We start from the raw sequence: 19,376 nt of genomic DNA on the forward strand, positions 1-19,376 counted from the left end.
TACATTTGTGGTGCCAAAAGAAGACCAAAATGAGAAAACAACAGGGCGGGGATGTAGCTCAGTCGGTAGCGCGCTGGATTTGTATCAAGTTGGCCGCTGTCAGCGTGAGTTCGTCCCCACGTTCGGCGAGAGATTTATTTCTCAGAGTCAACTTTGTGTGCAGACTCTCCTCGGTGTCCGAACACCCCCGTGTGTACACGCAAGCACAAGACCAAGTGCGCACGAAAAAGATCCTGTAATCCATGTCAGAGTTCGGTGGGTTATAGAAACACGAAAATACCCAGCATGCTTCCTCCGAAAACGGCGTATGGCTGCCTTAAATGGCGGGGTAAAAAACGGTCATACACGTAAAATTCCACTCGTGCAAAAAACACGAGTGTACGTGGGAGTTTCAGCCCACGAACGCAGAAGAAGAAGAAAAAAACAACAAAAAGAGATTGACCCAGATAGCATGTCCATGTGGCTTACCCCCACCCTTCCCCACCCCACTTTGAGGGCACTCCATACCCATTGACCTTAAATTTCTGTCTGTAAATTGCCTTCCAATTTACAACTTTCTGATTTTCTTATATTTTTGTAACGTCTTAAAAAAAAAGTGGGGGGGGGGGGGGGGGTGTTCTACTATAATTTGTATGCACTCACTTCTGCGTGTGTTTATGGGGCCTCCCCTCATGGCCAGAACAAGTTTAAGGGTAGCACCACTGTGAATTTGATAGTCATGGAGACAGTAGTCATCCTCCAATTCCACAGACTGCCAGATCAAATGCTGATGAGAGATGGGGATCCCTGAAATGAACAGACAGACAGATTCATTCATCTTGAACGGGAAATACCAGAGTTAATTACTTCTTAGCACATAACCACGTCATGTCCCAAAATAGTTACTAGTACAATGTACTGGGGACAGTAATAGAAATTTAGTATAGCAGTTATGCATTGGCTTGACTCTCTCTGTGTGTGTGTGTGTGTGTGTGTGTGTGTGTGTGTGTGTGTGTGTGTGTGTGTGTGTGTGTGTGTGTGTGTGTGTGTGTGTGTGTTTTGTGAGTTTGTGTGTGTGTTGGAGGGGAGCAAATAGGTGATTTGACAGCAGAGCGTAAACGTATACATGCACACAAGTGTCTATACATCTATAGAAATTGAAATAAAAAGCTGTACAAAGACAGATAAAAGTAGAAATGATGTAATCAGCAACAACAAAGGTACAAATTGGAGATAACAATTATCATTAGGTGAATAAGACAACTGTCTACCTATTGCTAAAATTAATCATGACATATATATGCATCCGAGGAGTCATGCACTAAAACAGTAATTACCGGGGTTGATTACAGGCCAAATTATCTTTAACACGGTCATGACAAGAATCTGACCAAGGTTACCAGCTTAAAAATACACTTTGATACTATTGGTGCTTTTTTCATGACTACTATTCTGGCCTATCTGAAGACCACTCATTACTTGCATATGAGTTGTTCTATGCTACTGGTCACAAGTGAGGGTCAGCTCACACGGACGCATTTTTCAATACAGTCTAGGGGAGAAACTGGTCACAAAGCACCCAGTACATGCCAGAGAGATAGGAGAATCGGCACAATCAAAGAAAATACCAAAATCATTCAATAGATATGGAAATATTAAGATTTACTGTGAAAATGCTTGCAAAAATGGCGTCCAAAAACGGGAACGCACACTTGGTGCGTCTTTGAAGACTTACCTCCCGTTCTGTGTTGTTGATAATAGTCGTGTTTGTGCTGTTTTTGTTGAAATAGTATCTAATAAAACTGATGCAGTTCTTGAAATGTTGCAAATTATTGTTGTCTTTGTGAAATGCATGAGTGTTCTGAGGCGTAATCTGCATACGGCTGATGTCCCACATAGGGTACCCCACTTCGATCAGCGTATCACTCCAAATGAGCTTCATAGTAGAAAAGCAGATACACTACCAAAACACTGCATAACAGATCTACAAGACTGAGCCAGAATCATTGAAATTTACTTCCTGTATAAAATATTGCAATCAAATTTGCTCACGCCGTCCCACATGCAACGCAGGTTACCTTCGCCTTCGATTCAAAGTAACTCCACGCTAACTGAATTACCATCGAAACGCAGATAACGAACTGATTCGGAGATTACACGCCACACATTTATGATATTTTACACACAAATTTCAACTGTGTTGTTTCGCGATAAACAGCCATAAACAAACAAATGTGGCGCCGTCACGTCGCTTCGGAAGGAGAAACGCAGGTTACCAAGAGATTGTTTCCGATACCTGTCGGATTAAAATCATCGTTTTTCACGATTGAAGGCGCTTTGGCAGATCTGGTGAGTTGGAAACTGTCTATGAATGTTTCATTTAATGTCAAATGCGTACATTCTTGTCGATATTGTTACCTTTGGGTTCATAAATGAAGTCAATGGTCGTGTTTTCCTAAAGTGACTTTTGTCAGCATAGAACTTACTGTGCTTTGATCATTGACTGAGAAGAATCTTCCGATGACACTAGTTCATTTCACGACGCGACTGCAGATCTGCAAGGAAACTTATGGCAGGGGAAATAAGCTTAACTGAAGACGAATAAGCGGAGTAACTGTTCTTCAACGGATTGCTCTCACTGATCTAAATATTTAGATCTTGTCGTCTGCTAGTCTGCTAGTAAGTAGTCTTCGGTTGTGTGAAAGTCACATCTATTTCGACTGTGTGCATCGATCCGTGTAGTGAAATGTTGATCTTTGATGATTTGGCAACATAACTTCGCTAAATGTGCTTCGAGTGTATCTCCCCGTTAACCATTTGAAAACGTCTTTTAACAAGACCATGTTTCGACAGCCCAGACGGGGAGGATCCTCGATAGCTCACAGGGTATATAATGTTTTCCGCCGTTTTTTAAAGAATCCTTTCAAATTTGCTATTCCAAAAGTACCCTATGACACGACTCGAGTGGCAAAGAACATTCTCTGCAATTCCTGTCTCAGTCCGTGCAGCCGTTTCGGGTCCTATCGTCATCATACAAACATACACACAGACACAGTCACACACAAGAACCAGCTTTAAAAGTTAGATTATGTAAGAACCATGTGAACCAGTGATTTTTTCTTATGTACATCAGATACTACAGTATTTCTGCTTTATGAAAAGCTATATTTCAAAAACAAAACTAGAGATTTGAATTTTGACCACTTTTCCCCCTTTCTGTCACCAGTACTGAAGAACAACTCATATATATGATATATTCATATATAAATGTATGTACACATGTAAGAGAGTTATGCGTAACTTTTTAATAGCAAACCATAACCTTTACCGTGGAATTTGGGAGCGAAGAAATCTGCAGCTGATCATTAAAATTCAGTTGAACAAAAAAGACAAATCTGATCTAATTATTACTTTCCATCTATTTGCGACTTGAAATCAACAGTTTTTACATTGTAATATTTTACTCGAACCACTCAATCTCCAACTAAACTACTTATAAAGATACCAACCAGAAGAGCTTACTTTCATAAAGTGCAATATGAAAATGACAATTATTTTATTTTTTTAAACTGAATTACTGTTTTCCGGTGAAAACAACTATGTACTAAGAAGCAATGTCTTCTTCAGAAACTTTCAACGGAATATCTTTATAATTATATACCAAAGGGTAGAAATTACTTCAAACAGGAATTCTACAACCAAATCGATTCAGAGCTCAATCATACAAAGACGCTGTTCCAGAACATTTTTTTTTTCATTTTCATTACTTTATTGTCCCATTCCTGGGAAATTCAGGTCGCTTCCTCCCAGTGGAAAGCTAGCAGCAACGGAGTCGCGCTACCCAGGTGTCTGAGTGTTTAGGTGTATTCAGCCACCTGCACTTATGGCAGAATGACCAAGGTCTGTTACGTGCCATTGTGATGACACGGGGGTGGGACATGGCTTCCGTCTCTGGGTCTGCACATAAAGTTGACCCGTGTCCGTCCCGGCCCAAATTCGAACCTGCGACCTTTCGATCACAAGTCCAGTGCTCTACCAACTGAGCTACCTGACCAACAAACATACAACATGACCTGCAAAAATCAACCAACCAGCTAGGCTAGACATTGTAATTACACGACCAAAAGCAGTAAACACAACAAGGTGGCAGATCCACATTCAGGGCGTGACGCCCCATTTTCTCTCAAAAGAACCAAAAATCAATTGATCGCCCTCAATAAATCCCCCAATCAATGACAGCCTTCCCCACAGGTTAACACTAACAGGAGCAGCACATTACAGAGCCAGGGGATAAAAGAAAGGCAGAAAGTAAGCTGAGAACTGCTGAGAGGCCCAGAAGCACCATTGTCATTCATATCCCTGATACTGTGGAGAGCTTGGTGGGGGGTAATCTCCCAAACCTCTGCTATCACTTTCTGTGTGTACATGTATGCATACATTCACTCCTCTACACACCTTGCTTTGAAAAACCCTCTCTTTTGACCTGCGCTGATACAGGTCATTGTTCAGTATGCAATTAAACCATGCCACTAGATTTTGTTTACAAAGAAAAAATACATGTAGTTAAAATAAAGATAATGCAGCAATGGCAAAAATTCAGGTTCACATACTTCTTTCCATTATCTTGTATTTAACTCATATTATAAACAACAGGAATAAGTAATTAAGCAAGATTTTGCTGGCATTTAAAAAAAAGAAAGAATTGTAATGTAAACATGTGCAAATAATTCATAAGGGAAAAAAAATCACTTTGGGTAACATGATCAAAAACGTAGGGTCAGTAGGTTTAGGTTGTTTCTTTGGTTTTCCTATTTTTATGAATCAGGTTGGCTTCATAAGTTCATTTTCAGTGTGTAAAGAGTCTACAATGTCCTTTTGTCTGTGAACCTTAATTCTGCCTTTCCTTTTTTTCGCGGAGTGGTTAAAAAAGTCCCAGAGTTGGCAAAAAAATAGGGTTATAACCTAATCAATTATATATTTGTTTATTTGTTTGGCTTGAGGAAAATCTATTTGTAACACCTTGAAAGATATGTCACAATACCATTTTCTGACATTGCAAGTTACAACCAGAGTTTCTAACACATGCTTATGGCGGGGTAAATTAAACAGCAATACACGTAAAATCACACTCGTGCAAAAAACATGTGTATGTGGGAGTTTTCGCCCAAGAACGAAGAAAAAGAAGAATTCTTTCTATATTACTTTTCAAATTCAGTGTTGTTCAGTACAATTACATTGGCAGCTGACACTGCATACCCCCCCCCCCCCCTCAATAGCAGTATTATGTATGCCAGTTAATTATCATAATGTTGGGTTTTGTTATTCAAACTATATCAAAATATGTAGAGAGAAAAGGTCTAAGACTGATCGCTTCATATACATTACTATCTACCAATATGTTATCATAACAAAAGGAGGTACAGGTTACAGTCAGGCAATAACCGCACACTATGAAATCAAACATTTTTAGTTTACCATGAAATAAAACTACAATGTTACAGCTATGGTATGCCTATGCATAATTATAATGAGAAAATTCATGTAGGCTTTCCATGGAGGTAGACAACTTTTCTTTTTATTGTTTTGAACAACAACAGTGAGCAGCTCTACAAAAAAAAACCATGAATGACTGTAGTGTTGTCGAACCGAACTGCTTTGTAACATCACTTTTGGATGAGACGAAAAACCGAGGTCCCTTCGTGTACACTATATTGGGGTGTGCACGTTAAAGATCCCACGATTGACAAAAGGGTCTTTCCTGGCAAAATTGTATAGGCATAGATAAAAATGTCCACCAAAATACCCGTGTGACTTGGAATAATAGGCCGTGAAAAGTAGGATATGCGCAGAAATGGCTGCGATCTGCTGGCCGATGTGAATGCGTGATGTATTGTGTAAAAAAATTCCATCTCACACGGCATAAATAAATCCCTGCGCCTTGAATATGTGCGCGATATAAATTGCATAAAAATAAAAAATAAAAAATTTTAAAAATCTCTGCGCTTAGAACTGTACCCACGGAATACGCGCGATATAAGCCTCATATTGATTGATTGATTGATCACAGATCAAAAAGGAAGGTTAAAATCTATAAGCGTAGACAGAGAAAACATGCATTCTTTTAGCTGAAATGACCAGCAGCCTTACAAACTGATGATGATAAAATCGTTTATTTAACGTCACTCTGTAAAAACATTGGCGACATTTGTCTTAGATTAAAAACACACACAGGCGCGCACACAAACTTTCCCTTTATGTACAGTGGTTCACCACCCCCCGCACACTCTCGCTCAAACAAACTGCTTGTGACTGATCAAATAAGGTTGTGTAAAGTAAAGGAATGAATGGTGTGTACACTGCTGCATGTATGTTGCTGTCAGAGACAGTCTCAAGCAGGGTCGAATGCTCATTTAAATTAATCATTACAAACAAGGCACAAACAACGCTAACATATATGTCCAGGCATAGATTTCTGCATTACGATGCGTTTAAATGCTCGGAATAACTGATATATCTACAAACTCACAATGGAAAAACCCGATGTTTACATTTTTGCAGGTCAACCACTTGACTGATTCGACTTACCTTCCAGTCTCTGAATCTTCGCTTTTACAGACATAATAGTCTCGAAAGGCGAAACACGAAGCTCAAAGGCTGTCCCAGTCAGCGTTTCGATGAATAACTCCATCCTGATGAAATTGTTTGGGCCGAGGCCTTGCTTCATTTCCCTCAAATTACCCTCAACGCGCCATTTAGGCTCTTTCAGTTTCACTTCTACAATCAAGGAACGTCAAGCGAACACACAACTTCCTCAGTTTCCGCGCAAAAATCGGTTGCAAAATACGACAGAATATCATTTTAAGTTATTGCCATCCTCAGTCCTGAATTCTTTAACCCCTTTCGAATCAAACTGCAAAATGACGATGGCGATTTCGGCTGGAGGCGGGCAATCTACGGGTGTTTATGCCTCCACCCTACGCTGAATATTATGGTGATACTGTGGAATTCGAGGACATTACGGTTGCCCGTATGTTGTAGTTACGGACAACAAGTGGGAAGTTGCGTACATGAACGCAAATAATGATGACGTTTCGCAGCCTTCACATCCACATGACTTTGGTACGGTCACACACTCAAAAGAAAATAGAATTGCGTTCAAAACAAAAGTGATCGGATGTTCCAGAGACATCTGGGTTTCGGGCATGAAGTTTCACCTCTCATTTAAGTAGACTGACTCACCGCACTGCGGTTTAGTCTGATAAATGTCCTGCATTACAATGGCCGAACTTCCACCTTGGACTAAATTTCATTGGGGTAACGGTGTAGCGAATGGTGAACTCGGGTTAGAACAGGGGAGAAACAAATTTAAACAGAAGACAAGTGAAAGGAAAGATACGTTTCAAGAAGATACCGGAAAGACCTCGAGACTCCGGTAAGAATGTTCCTATTCATGGCTAAAGGCGGGAAAGGGAGAGGGAGGGGTTTTCCCACTGGGTAGCCGAACCTGGACTTCTCACGCGTAAATGTTGACAGAAAAAGTATGTCAAAGCGTTGTGCAGAATTTCTTTGATTACTTGTACTCACTCTGTTTGTGTGTGTGTGTCAGTGCACACACTCACACTCACACTCACATAGTCAGACAGACACCCACACATCCTTACATACACACACACGCACGGACACACATACACAAACACATGCACACACGCTCTCTCTCTCTCTCTCTCTCTCTCTTTTTTTTTATTTTTTTATTTTTTTTTTTACTGTCATGCTTATCTTTTGAAATTGTTTTACGTTTGTGTGTATATACATATATATATATATATATATATATATATAAAACATCAGAAATTGTGAAAGAAACAATTGAAAGTCAGCAGAGACTTTCTTCCGAGATTATATATATATATTTAAGATTAGAATAGTCCCTCTCTGGGCGAGGGCTGGTTGAAAAGAAGCTCGTTTATATTGCTTATGCCACAACCCTCGTAAAATAAAATTTGATTTGATTTGATTTGATTTGATCTCTCTCTCTCTCTCTCTCTCTCTCTCTCTCTCTCTCTCTCTCTCTCTCTCTCTCTCTCTCTCTCTCTCTCTCTCTCTCTCTCTCTCTCTCTCTCTCTCTCTCTCTCTCACACACGCACACACGTGCGCGCGCACATACGTAGTGACACACACACACACACACACGCAAAAACACGTTCACACACACACACACACACACACACTCACTCTCACACACATCATCCATGCACACACTCACATAGTCAGACAGACACCCACACACCCTTACATACACACACACACACACACACGCACGCACACACAAACATATGCACACATGCTCTCTCTTTTCCCTCTCTCTTACACACACACACACACACACACACCATTCATGCTCACAAAACACCCATGCACATAGACATACACTCTCAAGCACCCTTACACACACACACACACACACACACACACACACACACACATCTATATAGGCTACACTCTCTCTCAGTTGTTCTCTCGCTTTCTCTCTCTTACACATGCATGCACACACATACACGCGCACACACACACACACACTTGTGCACATAAACATGCAAACACGCACATGCCATGCGCGCGAGAGAAGCCCAATAGAGGGGATGACGTCACGATGCATATGTTTGCGTGTGCTTATACCTAGTGATACCTAGTGATATTGTAAAGCGCATAGTGCTTTTAGTTATGCGCTATAGAAATCTCCTTAATAAATAAATAAATAAATTGACGACACAACGAATCCTTCTTTATCATGTATTATCGGCATGAACATTTCTCAAGTCGATTACAGTATAGCGTTCGTGGGATACCTGCAGCTTCGCTGGGACTAAATCTCTTGGAAAAACTGCTTTTTCCGTGGAATAAAGGAATTTTGTCATCATCCGCCGCAGCAGCATTTTCTCTCCCCAAAAGCTTCTTTTTTGAAGCATTTCAATTATTCCGCAGTTAAACTGAATATTGTCATCATCTGCTAAGGATACCCTTCGAATCAACCAAAAGGGCCCCTCCAGGTGTATTTTGGTAAAGGTAACGGAGAAACGGACAACAGAATGTGTCCTTTTAAGGGAGCTATATATAGCTGATGTCATATAAGGCATTTGAACGATGTGGAAATTAGAATTCATCAACAGAGCTTATTTTGTTTCATACTGACTTTTGCATGACAATACAATTTTTTTTTAAAGCAGTTGTTTTCATTTCTAGAGCAAGTAGAGGTACAATGTACAATAATGAATAATCACAAAACAGCAGCTGCATATAATTGATCTGTCTGGAAGCCAAGGGCATGCTTTTTTTCTCACTTTAAGGATAAGCATAGGAGAAAAATAGGCACATTATTTTTTTGTATTCAATATTATACATCGTGCGGAAACGAAGATTGGTCAGTTAGTTTTCACATTCAAAAACTTGTGCGTCAACTTGGCTGGGAGGGAATAAGTAGAAGGGAGAAAACTCATACAGTACTTTTAAACAGTAAATCAAAAACTTATTTCCCCTTGGTTTTCCCCAGCTTTTAGTTTTATCAGAGAGCAGGATTATAGTCCCCCTTCTGAACAATGGCAACAGTGAAAGACTAGGAAAGAAAGAAATCTAATGGATTAGTCCTCACAGTGTTATATTTGTACATCTCTGTCTGTCTGTCTGTCTGTCTGCCGGTGTTTGTGTGTGTGTGTTCATGCATGCATCTTGTGATGACCATGTCAGTAGCAGTTTCACCACCTGTATGTAATGTACTGTACAGCACTGCAGAGCCTCTGGGGGGCGGGGTCGTAGCTCAGTTGGTAGAGCGCTAGCTTTGTAACCATGCAGCGGCAGTTTGTCGCTATCAGCGTGGGTTCGAATCCCAGGTTTGACGCGAGATTTATTTCTCGGAGTCAACTTTGTACAGACTCTCTTTGGTGTCCCAACACCCTCGTGTGCACACATGCACACAAAAAAGATCCCAAGTTCACAACGAAAGTCTCAGGGCTTGAAAAACACTAAGACACGCATGCATCATCTTTCGTCTCTGATTATCATGATCGTATCTCGATACTTTGACGAGACAAACCTATAATGCTGGCGTGTCGAAGACAGCCACAGCGGGCTTGTTCGAGTCAGAGTATTACACCAATATTCTCAGCTTATTTCCAATACCTGTCCCAACAAAGGCCAACTTGTCTAAGAGAATGTTAAACCCTAATAGTCAGTCAAACTGGTACTCTTGCACCAGGGTCTGTGTTGATGTAATTGACACCAGGGAATACACTCTATTTTTTCTACTGGCTAACAAGTTGATGTGTACATAACCTGAGTATTAGCTTTCTGCATGAAGTTTTTTGTTTTAAATGATCGATTGCGATACAGAGTTGTTTGTATGAAGACACTGGGGGCAGTTGCAGAGAAGTACTTGCAGGCATGGGAATTGTCCGCCGAATTTTTTTTTGTTCCGCCGAAAATGCAAAAGTGTCCGCCGAAAAAATAAAGGGGGGAGGCACAAAAAAAGCATCGGTTACTTTGGCCTTTGTGCAAAAGCCCGCGAAAACTTTCCGTACTTTGTTCACGCACTGCTACCGCCCGCTTCAGTTACTTGAACTTTTATGTTTGAAAGTAAACCAGATTGCACAGATTGTGTTACAAGTTACATTTTCCTGTTTGTCTCAACAGATCAATTTTTTAACAAATTTAAACCATATAATACATGTATATATTTTTTTTCTTCAAAAAAGCAAAAATTGGTACATTTTTTTACTAAAAACTCTGATTCTAAAAACAGAATTTAATGGCAAACTTTGAGCTCAGATATGACACCAGATTGCACCAGATTGCACACACACACACACACACACACACACACACACACACACACACACACACACTCACACACACACACACACACACACACACACACACACACACACACACACACACACACTAGCTGCCCTGAACATGGCCTAACCCACCAACCACTGAACCAGCAAACCAATCAAACATTTTAAAATTCATCAGAACAAGTCTTCCTGTTTTCCCTTCAAATGGTAGCTAGGGTTAATAACGAGTTAATAGAGAGACACAGTGTTAGACACTATAGTTATAATGTTTCAGGTTGATGGAGGGGAAAGAATTCTGCTTGTTTTGCCCGAGATAAGAGGAATGACAAATTAGAGGAAGTACAGTAACCATCTGCAAGGGAGAATTTTGATATTTTAAGTTTGCCTTTTGGGGAGATGTGAGGGATGAGAGAATGATCTCCTATTGTTTAGATGATTGGTTGTTGCTTGACTAATCAAAATAGCCCTGATTTTCTTTGAGCCACCCTACTTCATTAAGATGTCAGTTTTCTTGATTGACACAGCTTTTTAATTTTGTACTGCGTCACAGATGAGGGCCCCAAAGGGGGGGTATCATCACGATCACGGGAAGGGAAATTTTAGCTTTCACGATCACAGTTACCTTGATTTTTGTTTTCACGATCACAAACACCTTGACGAATAGAGGATCATAGAGTGATAAAGCTGTGAAAAATGTACATTGAAAATAAAATGCTTTGCAATAATGCCCATCACGATCACGAAAACAAATGACGATCACGATCACGAGACTTGATTTTTTTGTCATCACGGATCACGGGCAAAGTCCCATCACGATCACAGAAATGGAAATTTCGGCAATCACGGTCATAGAAAGGTCAAAAAACGCCAATCACGATCACGATTTTAAACCCTTTGGGGCCCTCACAGATTATCGTAGCCATGTAAAAGATACAGTTTAAGCACAAGAAACTTGAGAACAAAGTGTGTAAAACTAAAACTACGTAAATTAAGGAGTGATTGATGTCATAAGTGCGTATGATTTTGGTGTGCTCCTCCCTGTCATCTACAGTATTTTTGTCTGGTAGAGATGTGGCACACACACACACACGCGCGCGTGTACACGCTCGCACACACACACACACACACACACACACACACACACACACACACACACACACAGAGTACTCACACACACACATGTTTTACCTTCACAATGCTCCCTACATAGCAGGTACAATATATCTTGTGGCTGGTTTACCTCACATGTATATATCTTAGCCCTCATCTGTCCTCTTTGTCAACACTTAATCACCCTCTTCCTTTTCCCCTTGTCCCCAGCCAGATATGCACACTACCCCCTCTGTCATCATCTCTTCCCCCCAGGCTCTCAGGTGCATGGTTCATGAATATGTAAATAGGCTGCACAAAGCCCCGCCCACCAGCCTTGTGACCATCAAGCTTTACTTCCTTACTAACTTCTTACTAACCCCCCCCCCCCCCCCCCCACCTCATTGCTCTCCTCTCCCAGCTTCACCTTAGTATCTCCTTCTCCCACCCTCCTTTCTCTCTCTCAGTCTGCATTTCGAACTGACTTTGCTGGCCAGCGTTCTGACAAAGGTTGGTGTGATAACTTCTTATCTTGAATTTTGTTTATTTTGTATCAGACTGCCAGTTGCTTAGAAAGGAATGGATTTGTGCTAGAGCAACCTTGTGCTTCGAATTCTGGCAAGAGAGGGCAATCATCCAGGTGTACTGGTAAATGAGACCAACACCCAACAGGGTGTATCACACCTTCTCTGCATCATTTGCTTTTGTGAGGTATGTTTGGGTTTTATTTCATGGTGTATCAATCAATCAATATGAGGCTTATATCGCGCGTATTCCGTGGGTACAGTTCTAAGCGCAGGGATTTTTATTTTTTTAATTCTTTTTATGCAATTTATATTGCGCACATATTCAAGGCGCAGGGATTTATTTATGCCGTGTGAGATGGAATTGTTTTACACAATACATCACGCATTCACATCGGCCAGCAGATCGCAGCCATTTCGGCGCATATCCTACTTTTCACGGCCTATTATTCCAAGTCACACGGGTATTTTGGTGGACATTTTTATCTATGCCTATACAATTTTGCCAGGAAAGACCCTTTTGTCAATCGTGGGATCTTTAACGTGCACACCCCAATGTAGTGTACACGAAGGGACCTCGGTTTTTCGTCTCATCCGAAAGAGCACTTGAACCCACCACCTAGGTTAGGAAATGGGGGAGAAAATTGCTAACGCCCTGACCCAGGGTCGAACTCGCAACCTCTCGCAACCTCTCGCTTCCGAGCGCAAGTGCGTTACCACTCGGCCACCCAGTGTACACATGTTATGTAATAAAACTTTCTTGAGTGTTTTTATTACTTTTGCATTTTTAATGCAATACAGCATGTTGACTTAATAGTGTTGGGAAGTTGACAGTTTCTGTCTGAAAAAAACACAGGAGAATTTTAGGCAAACTTGTTGAGTTGTTCAGCAGATAGCATAGAAACTCCGGGACTGTATTTAAATCATCTCTGAATAATTAATGATGTAGAACCAGCTCATGTTTTCTTTGTTGTTTTTTGGTTTGTTTTGTTTTGGGCATTGTTTGTATACTTGGTTTGCTGTTTTCTTTCACCTACTTTTTTTTTCTGCCGGAAAGACATGATTTTGTATGAGATGAATGTTATTGTGCTGAAACAGTGGGGGCCCGGTAGCTCAGTTGGTAGAGCACTGGACTTGTGATCGGAAGGTCGCAGGATCGAATTCGGGCCGGGACGGACACGGGTCAACTTTATGTGCAGACCCAGAGACGGAAGCCATGTCCCACCCCCGTGTCATCACAATGGCACGTAAAAGACCTTGGTCATTCTGCCATAAGTGCAGGTGGCTGAATACACCTAAACACGCAGACACTTGGGTAGCGCGACTCCGTTGCTGCTAGCTTTCCACTAGGAGGAAGCGACCCGAATTTCCCAGCGATAAAGTAATGGAAATGAAAATGAAATGAAAATGTTTTGGGATTAGTGTAAATATTAATAGGGGTTGTTCACTGAGAATGCAATAGTCACCTGTACGTAGTGCATCAGTTTTCTTTAAACTATTTGCCTTTTATCTGTTCTTTTGTCCCACAACTGTTCATTGCAAACATTGTTCATGATCTTTATGGAGTCTTTATTACTTGTATCATCATCGTTTTTATAGCTGCCGATTCTTTCATGCTGATAGTGATAACTAAAGGTTTTTCTATTCTGTTCTCTTTTGACAGCGGTCAAGGTCCTTGCAGCTCACACACTTCCGTGCCTCACAATGAGTGCCCCCCAGAAAGAGAACGGAGACGTAGAGGTGGATTATGAAATCAAAGACGATGTGGAACCTGAAGCCGCTCCAAGTCGATGCGACCGGTGCCAGGAGAGCTGCATAGACTGCCTAAAACCCATCCTAGCCGACTACAACCCTACGCCTCTCAACCCAGACTGCCTGCAACGCTTCAAGTTTGCCTTTTGCTGTCCACCCCATGGCAAAATCGGAGCCGCGTTCTTTGTTGTTCTGGTGGGGGCCATTTGGTGGGGTACGCTATGGGCGCTGACTGATAAAGAGGCGCTGCCCGGTGGCAACCTGTTTTCCCTCTTTGTGCTGTTCTTCTTGTGCTGGTGTGGGGGCTATATCGTCAACCTCGTCAAGCTACCTCCATTGTTAGGTGAGTTGATTTGGAATTGAAATTTTCAGTTTATGAATGTGGATACCGTGTTGTTCTCAGACTTAGAGGACAATAGGTCAGTTGAACCTGGATTGAAAATATGTATAGGTCCAAATGTCTTAGCTGAAAGAAAAAAAATGAAGAACATGTTTTATCAGAAGACCCTCTATGTATCAAAACTATCGGACAAATGACCAGCCAGGGATCAGAACATTAATGCATCAGACCAAAAAAGTACTAAGAACAACATTGTGAATCGGAGGTCTTTTGGTCTGAGGACAATTAGTATTCTTGATAAATCAAATGCCACAAACATTCTTTTCACACCGTCATCAATTTTGTCATTGGCAGCGTTATAATATATTGTATATATAAATATTTGTATACATTGTCATTGTCGCAGTGTATGTAAATGCTGGTAAGAGTTTTTATTACCAATTCAGTGCCTCATATGGCTTTTTGACCAATCAGGACGGATTCTAGGTGACCCTCTAAATGTTATAACGTTCAGGCAGGGACCCTTTTTGTTTATCACGCTAAAAATTAACAAGACAAAGTAAAAATGTAATTCAACAATATCAGCGTGATTTATTCTAAAGAATGACACTTCAAATGCTGTCAGATAATACTCTCTTTATCTAAAAAATACCGAAAAGCGAGTTTTGTCGGTGGGTGCTTTACGGAACAGCAAGGCACCGCCCATCCTCTGAGTGTGCAATGCCGACCCGCTCACTTGAAATCTAAATTATCTAAGTTGGAAAATTCAAGTGAAATCGCGTCACTCGCTTTACGTCAAATGTATCTTTACGTCATTTCCCATCCGTCTGGAGTCGGTTCTAAATCTGTCGCACTCTGTTCAACAAGAAAAAGCGAAGCAACCGAAACGCATGTTCAACATGGTTTATCTTGTGAGATTGTTGTGTGTCAAACGCATTTGACCTGTGAATATTCATCACGTCAGGTGTGTTATTCTGATATGCTGACCCAGGTCACGAGAATTCTTTGACTGACAGGCATAATCAGGTAGGAGTGCTCAAGTTCACATTGCGGCTGTTCTGTCTAATTCACGGGGTCGCTTCAAATTTGTATTGGTCGAATTAAACGGCAATAAAACCGTTATTTCTAATATGCTGACTGTTAGCAAATGAAAACAAACATGTCTCACAAACGATATCAGGATTCGCCTAAAAGGCTCATGCTTGATATCTTTTTTCTCGACATGCCTGTTATCATTTGCTAACAGTCAGCATATTAGAAATAATTACTCATAATACCAGTTGTTTTTCATCAGTCATGACACATTGGGGTTTGAAAGGACCAGTTGTTTAGGTTTGGGATCATTCAAGTGTTTCATTGAATTTGGGATGTACCTGTTAAGAGTGGCACAGCCTGACTTATTTATTTTGAGAATGACCTGTTGATTTTATGGTGAATTGGTCCAGTGACCTACTTTGTGCTGATTCTTGGCTAGATCCCTGGCTCTTTGTTACTTATACTCCCAGGCTGCTAGTGGTGTAGCATTCTACTCCTTTCCATACTTATTCAGGTGTACTATTTTGCAAGTCAGACACTTTGCCTTGGAAATGATATCCCAATTTCATTAAAAAAAATTTTAAAAAATCAGTTTAAAAAAAGGGTGCAAAATATGCCTTAAAATGTAGACGTATACTGACCAAGGAAAACTCAAAATATTTTAAAATTAGTGTCTAAATGACTCTTAAACAAGAACAGAAATTATGTACAAGTTTGAAAGTCATGATACCAGTTATTAATAGAGGTAATCCAGTTCAGATATTAAAAGGTCCTATTTGTTTGTTCAGACATTCAAATACATTTCAGTGTGTGTATGTTATTTACAACTTCAAAGCAGAAGGAAGCAGTATGCTGCCTATTTACTAACACATGTATATGAAGGTGGAGCATCTTGATATGTCAAGTGGAAGACTTCAAAGAGTCGTACCTGTCTGTTCATCAAACTCAAGTACACGTCAGTCTGTAAATTACAAGTTCTACAAAGCAAACAGGGAGGGGTATTGTTGCCCCACCAAGATGAAGATGCAACATTCCGACACACCCAAGCTAGTTTGACCAATGTAAAAGTCATACCACCCTTGGGGGAACAAAGAAAATTGAACACTACTACTAACCAGGAAAGTGACTGATGGGGGTAGGGCGTGAGGCTGTCAGCAACAGTACCTGCGTCACAGCAAAGCCTGGCCCTGTCCAGAGGATGACAGGGAGGGGTCTGACAGGACAGGGGCCCCCTTGTCAGCCCTCTGTAACCCCCTGTCAACCCTCTGTAACCCCTTGTCAACCTGTTGTCTTCCTCTTGTGCCCTGGGCACCTGAGGCTTGGCTTTTGATCATGCCTTGTCTTCGTCATGAAAGCAATATATGTTAGCCACTTGTCACAAAACATAATCCACTTGTCTTCTGTTTGTGAAAGATTGCTGAACACATCACGTTTTTGACTTTTTTTTATTAGATTGGGTTGGGGATTTTTTGGTTTTGTTTACTTCTTCGTTTGTTCGTTTGTTCGTTTGTTTTGTACTTCCAATATCAAACTGACCTTTAATAGATAGTCAAAACAAAATTAAGTACATGAACTTTTTTTTCTCTTTTGTTATTGTGAGATATTCTTTGGGTGAAATGTTTTCAATGAACAAACAACAACAACAACAGCAGCAACAACAGCTGAAAGAAAAAGGAGTCTGATGTTGTACACATGAAAGAAAAGTAAACTTACATATATGGGCTGACCTCAATTTTAATTTGAGGGGTTGATTTGTGTCAAAAACTATTAGGTTCAATCATGGTACATGTAAAATGCAGGACGATTTATGTAGTGTGCTGATGTATGTAAAACTGATATGTACTAATTTAATCATGATAATTAATCCCTAGGCCCTGGCTGCTCAGGTGTTCAGTTATTTTAGGGGGGGGGGGGGGGGGCAAGAGAGAGAGGGTCAGTCTCTCTGTCTATATGTTTGTCTGTCTGTCTGAGCCTAACCAGTTCAAGATTCGGGCTCTTGAGTACTATCTGCACAGTATTTGATCATTTGTTTTTGCAGAGAGAGAGGGTCAGTCTCTCTGTCTATATGTTTGTCTGTCTGTCTGAGCCTAACCAGTTCAAGATTCGGGCTCTTGAGTACTATCTGCACAGTATTTGATCATTTGTTTTTGCAGATGATTGCATGCAAGTGTCAATATTTTTTTGGTTTTCAGGAATGCTGCTGATAGGTGGACTACTTGGTAATGTACCTGGATTTTCCATTGCCAAGGATATTAAACCTGAATGGTCAGCTGGATGTAGGTATGTGTACGAATATGCAGTTTTCTGTGTGAGATTTTTCATGTTTGTCTCCCATATATATATACATGCATTTATTTAGGCAGTTGGAGCAGTTGTTGTGAAACATGTTTCTCTGTAAAAAAACGAATTTTAATCTCGCAGGCTTTGGTGGTACATGCATTACTAGAACACCCTTTTATAAGACCCCCACGATTTTAGACCTTGGTTTTTTTTTCAGTGTTTCTGTTCATAACCTCTGTAAATGTATCCCTATTTTAAGACTTAAGCTCTTTTTTAAGACCTAATTTGCTCAGATATAGCGCCACAAGGCTGTTTGAGTACAACGCTTTGCACACGGCCCTCTGCGCGCGAGCACTGCGGGACAACACAGACGCGGGTGACGAGCATCCTGCGACCTGTTTTCAGGGCATGCTAAATAACCCTTCCCCGAAGAAATTTCGTGCGATATTAACGCAATCCAAAGCCAGTGAACCCTGCGCTGTAAAATTTTGGTCCCACAAATATAACATTTGCATTGACGAAAAGTATTGGGTCCTGGCAAGTGCATGTACAAGCGAAGAAAGATTAAAGTTACTCCAATGGAAAATTTTACATAATATTTATCCCACAAATATTTTATTGCATAAAATGAAGTTAAAAGAAAATAGTTTATGTAGTCTTTGTAATGAAATTGATTATATTGAACACTTCTTTTGGAAATGTAGTAAAATGAAATTGTTTTGGGAAAATGTTAGAAGATGTATATTTGTTAATGCGGGAGAAAATATTAGATGTATTGTTTGGATACTCTCCAGAAGTGCAAACCCCCATAAACAAAATTATTAATCATATTTTGCTCATTTCAAAAATGTGTATCAGTAAGTATAGATATGGTAGACCTATTGATTTGAATGTGATGTTAGGATATGAATTAGCATTGAGATATTTCAGTATTGTGTAAATGTTGAAGGATGAATGAGGATACGTTGTAGACGGATGCTTGAATTTTTTTTTATTAAAAGCCCCACAATGATGTGCTTGGCAAATTTTAAAAAAAAACAAAAAAAAAAAAAAAAAATACCTGATTTGCTCAGATTATTCAAGCTCTTATAAGGGAGGTTCCACTGTACCATTTCCTTGTTCTAATTTGTGTGTGTGCTTAAAGTTCCTGTTGTTCTTACCGTTGCCAGCTTAACAACATTGATACTCTATGCAGACAGATGGCTCTTGCCATCATCCTGATTCGTGCGGGACTGGGACTGGACCCTGCGGCCCTGAAGCGTCTGTCCTTCGTGGTCCTCCGCTTGGCCTTCTCCCCATGTCTGGCCGAGACCCTAGTGGACGCCATTGCCGCTCACCTCATCCTGGGCTTCCCATGGGTGTGGGGGTTCATGCTGGGGTGGGCATTTTTTAATTTTTTTTATTCTTGAAGCTTTTTTTTTCAGGGGGAGGGGGGGGGGGGGTGGCTCTGTTAAACTTGTGTCTCTGACTGTTTTAGCAATGTAGATTCATAGGCGCTTACCTTGTTTAGCCATGGGGTGGGGTAATGAG

General features: G+C 40.7%; 2 protein-coding genes across 8 annotated transcripts in view; one reads left to right on the forward strand and one right to left on the reverse strand.

Moving 5' to 3' along the window:
* The window catches only part of LOC138958522 (AN1-type zinc finger protein 4-like), a 21,639-nt gene extending 14,580 nt beyond the window's left edge, over positions 1–7,059 (reverse strand). Inside the window, exons 1-2 of the mRNA XM_070329713.1 lie at positions 6,565–7,059; positions 643–786 (exon numbers count right to left, since the gene is read on the reverse strand). Of these exons, the coding sequence (XP_070185814.1) occupies positions 643–786; positions 6,565–6,703 (283 nt within the window). The 5' untranslated portion in view covers positions 6,704–7,059. The remainder of the gene's footprint in view (positions 1–642; positions 787–6,564) is intronic.
* Positions 7,023–19,376, forward strand: part of LOC138958521 (sodium/hydrogen exchanger 9B2-like) — a 27,948-nt gene continuing 15,594 nt past the window's right edge. For 2 of the 7 annotated variants that reach the window (XM_070329706.1, XM_070329712.1), the window contains exons 1-4: positions 7,028–7,098; positions 14,103–14,534; positions 17,759–17,846; positions 19,042–19,224. In XM_070329706.1, coding sequence (XP_070185807.1) covers positions 7,047–7,098; positions 14,103–14,534; positions 17,759–17,846; positions 19,042–19,224 — 755 coding nt within the window. In that variant the 5' untranslated portion in view covers positions 7,028–7,046. The other 5 variants (XM_070329708.1, XM_070329707.1, XM_070329710.1 and 2 more) reach the window with 5 other exon arrangements.

Source organism: Littorina saxatilis, linkage group LG2 (genome assembly GCF_037325665.1).
Source record: "Littorina saxatilis isolate snail1 linkage group LG2, US_GU_Lsax_2.0, whole genome shotgun sequence".
In the NCBI taxonomy this organism is placed as follows: Eukaryota; Metazoa; Mollusca; class Gastropoda; order Littorinimorpha; family Littorinidae; genus Littorina; species Littorina saxatilis.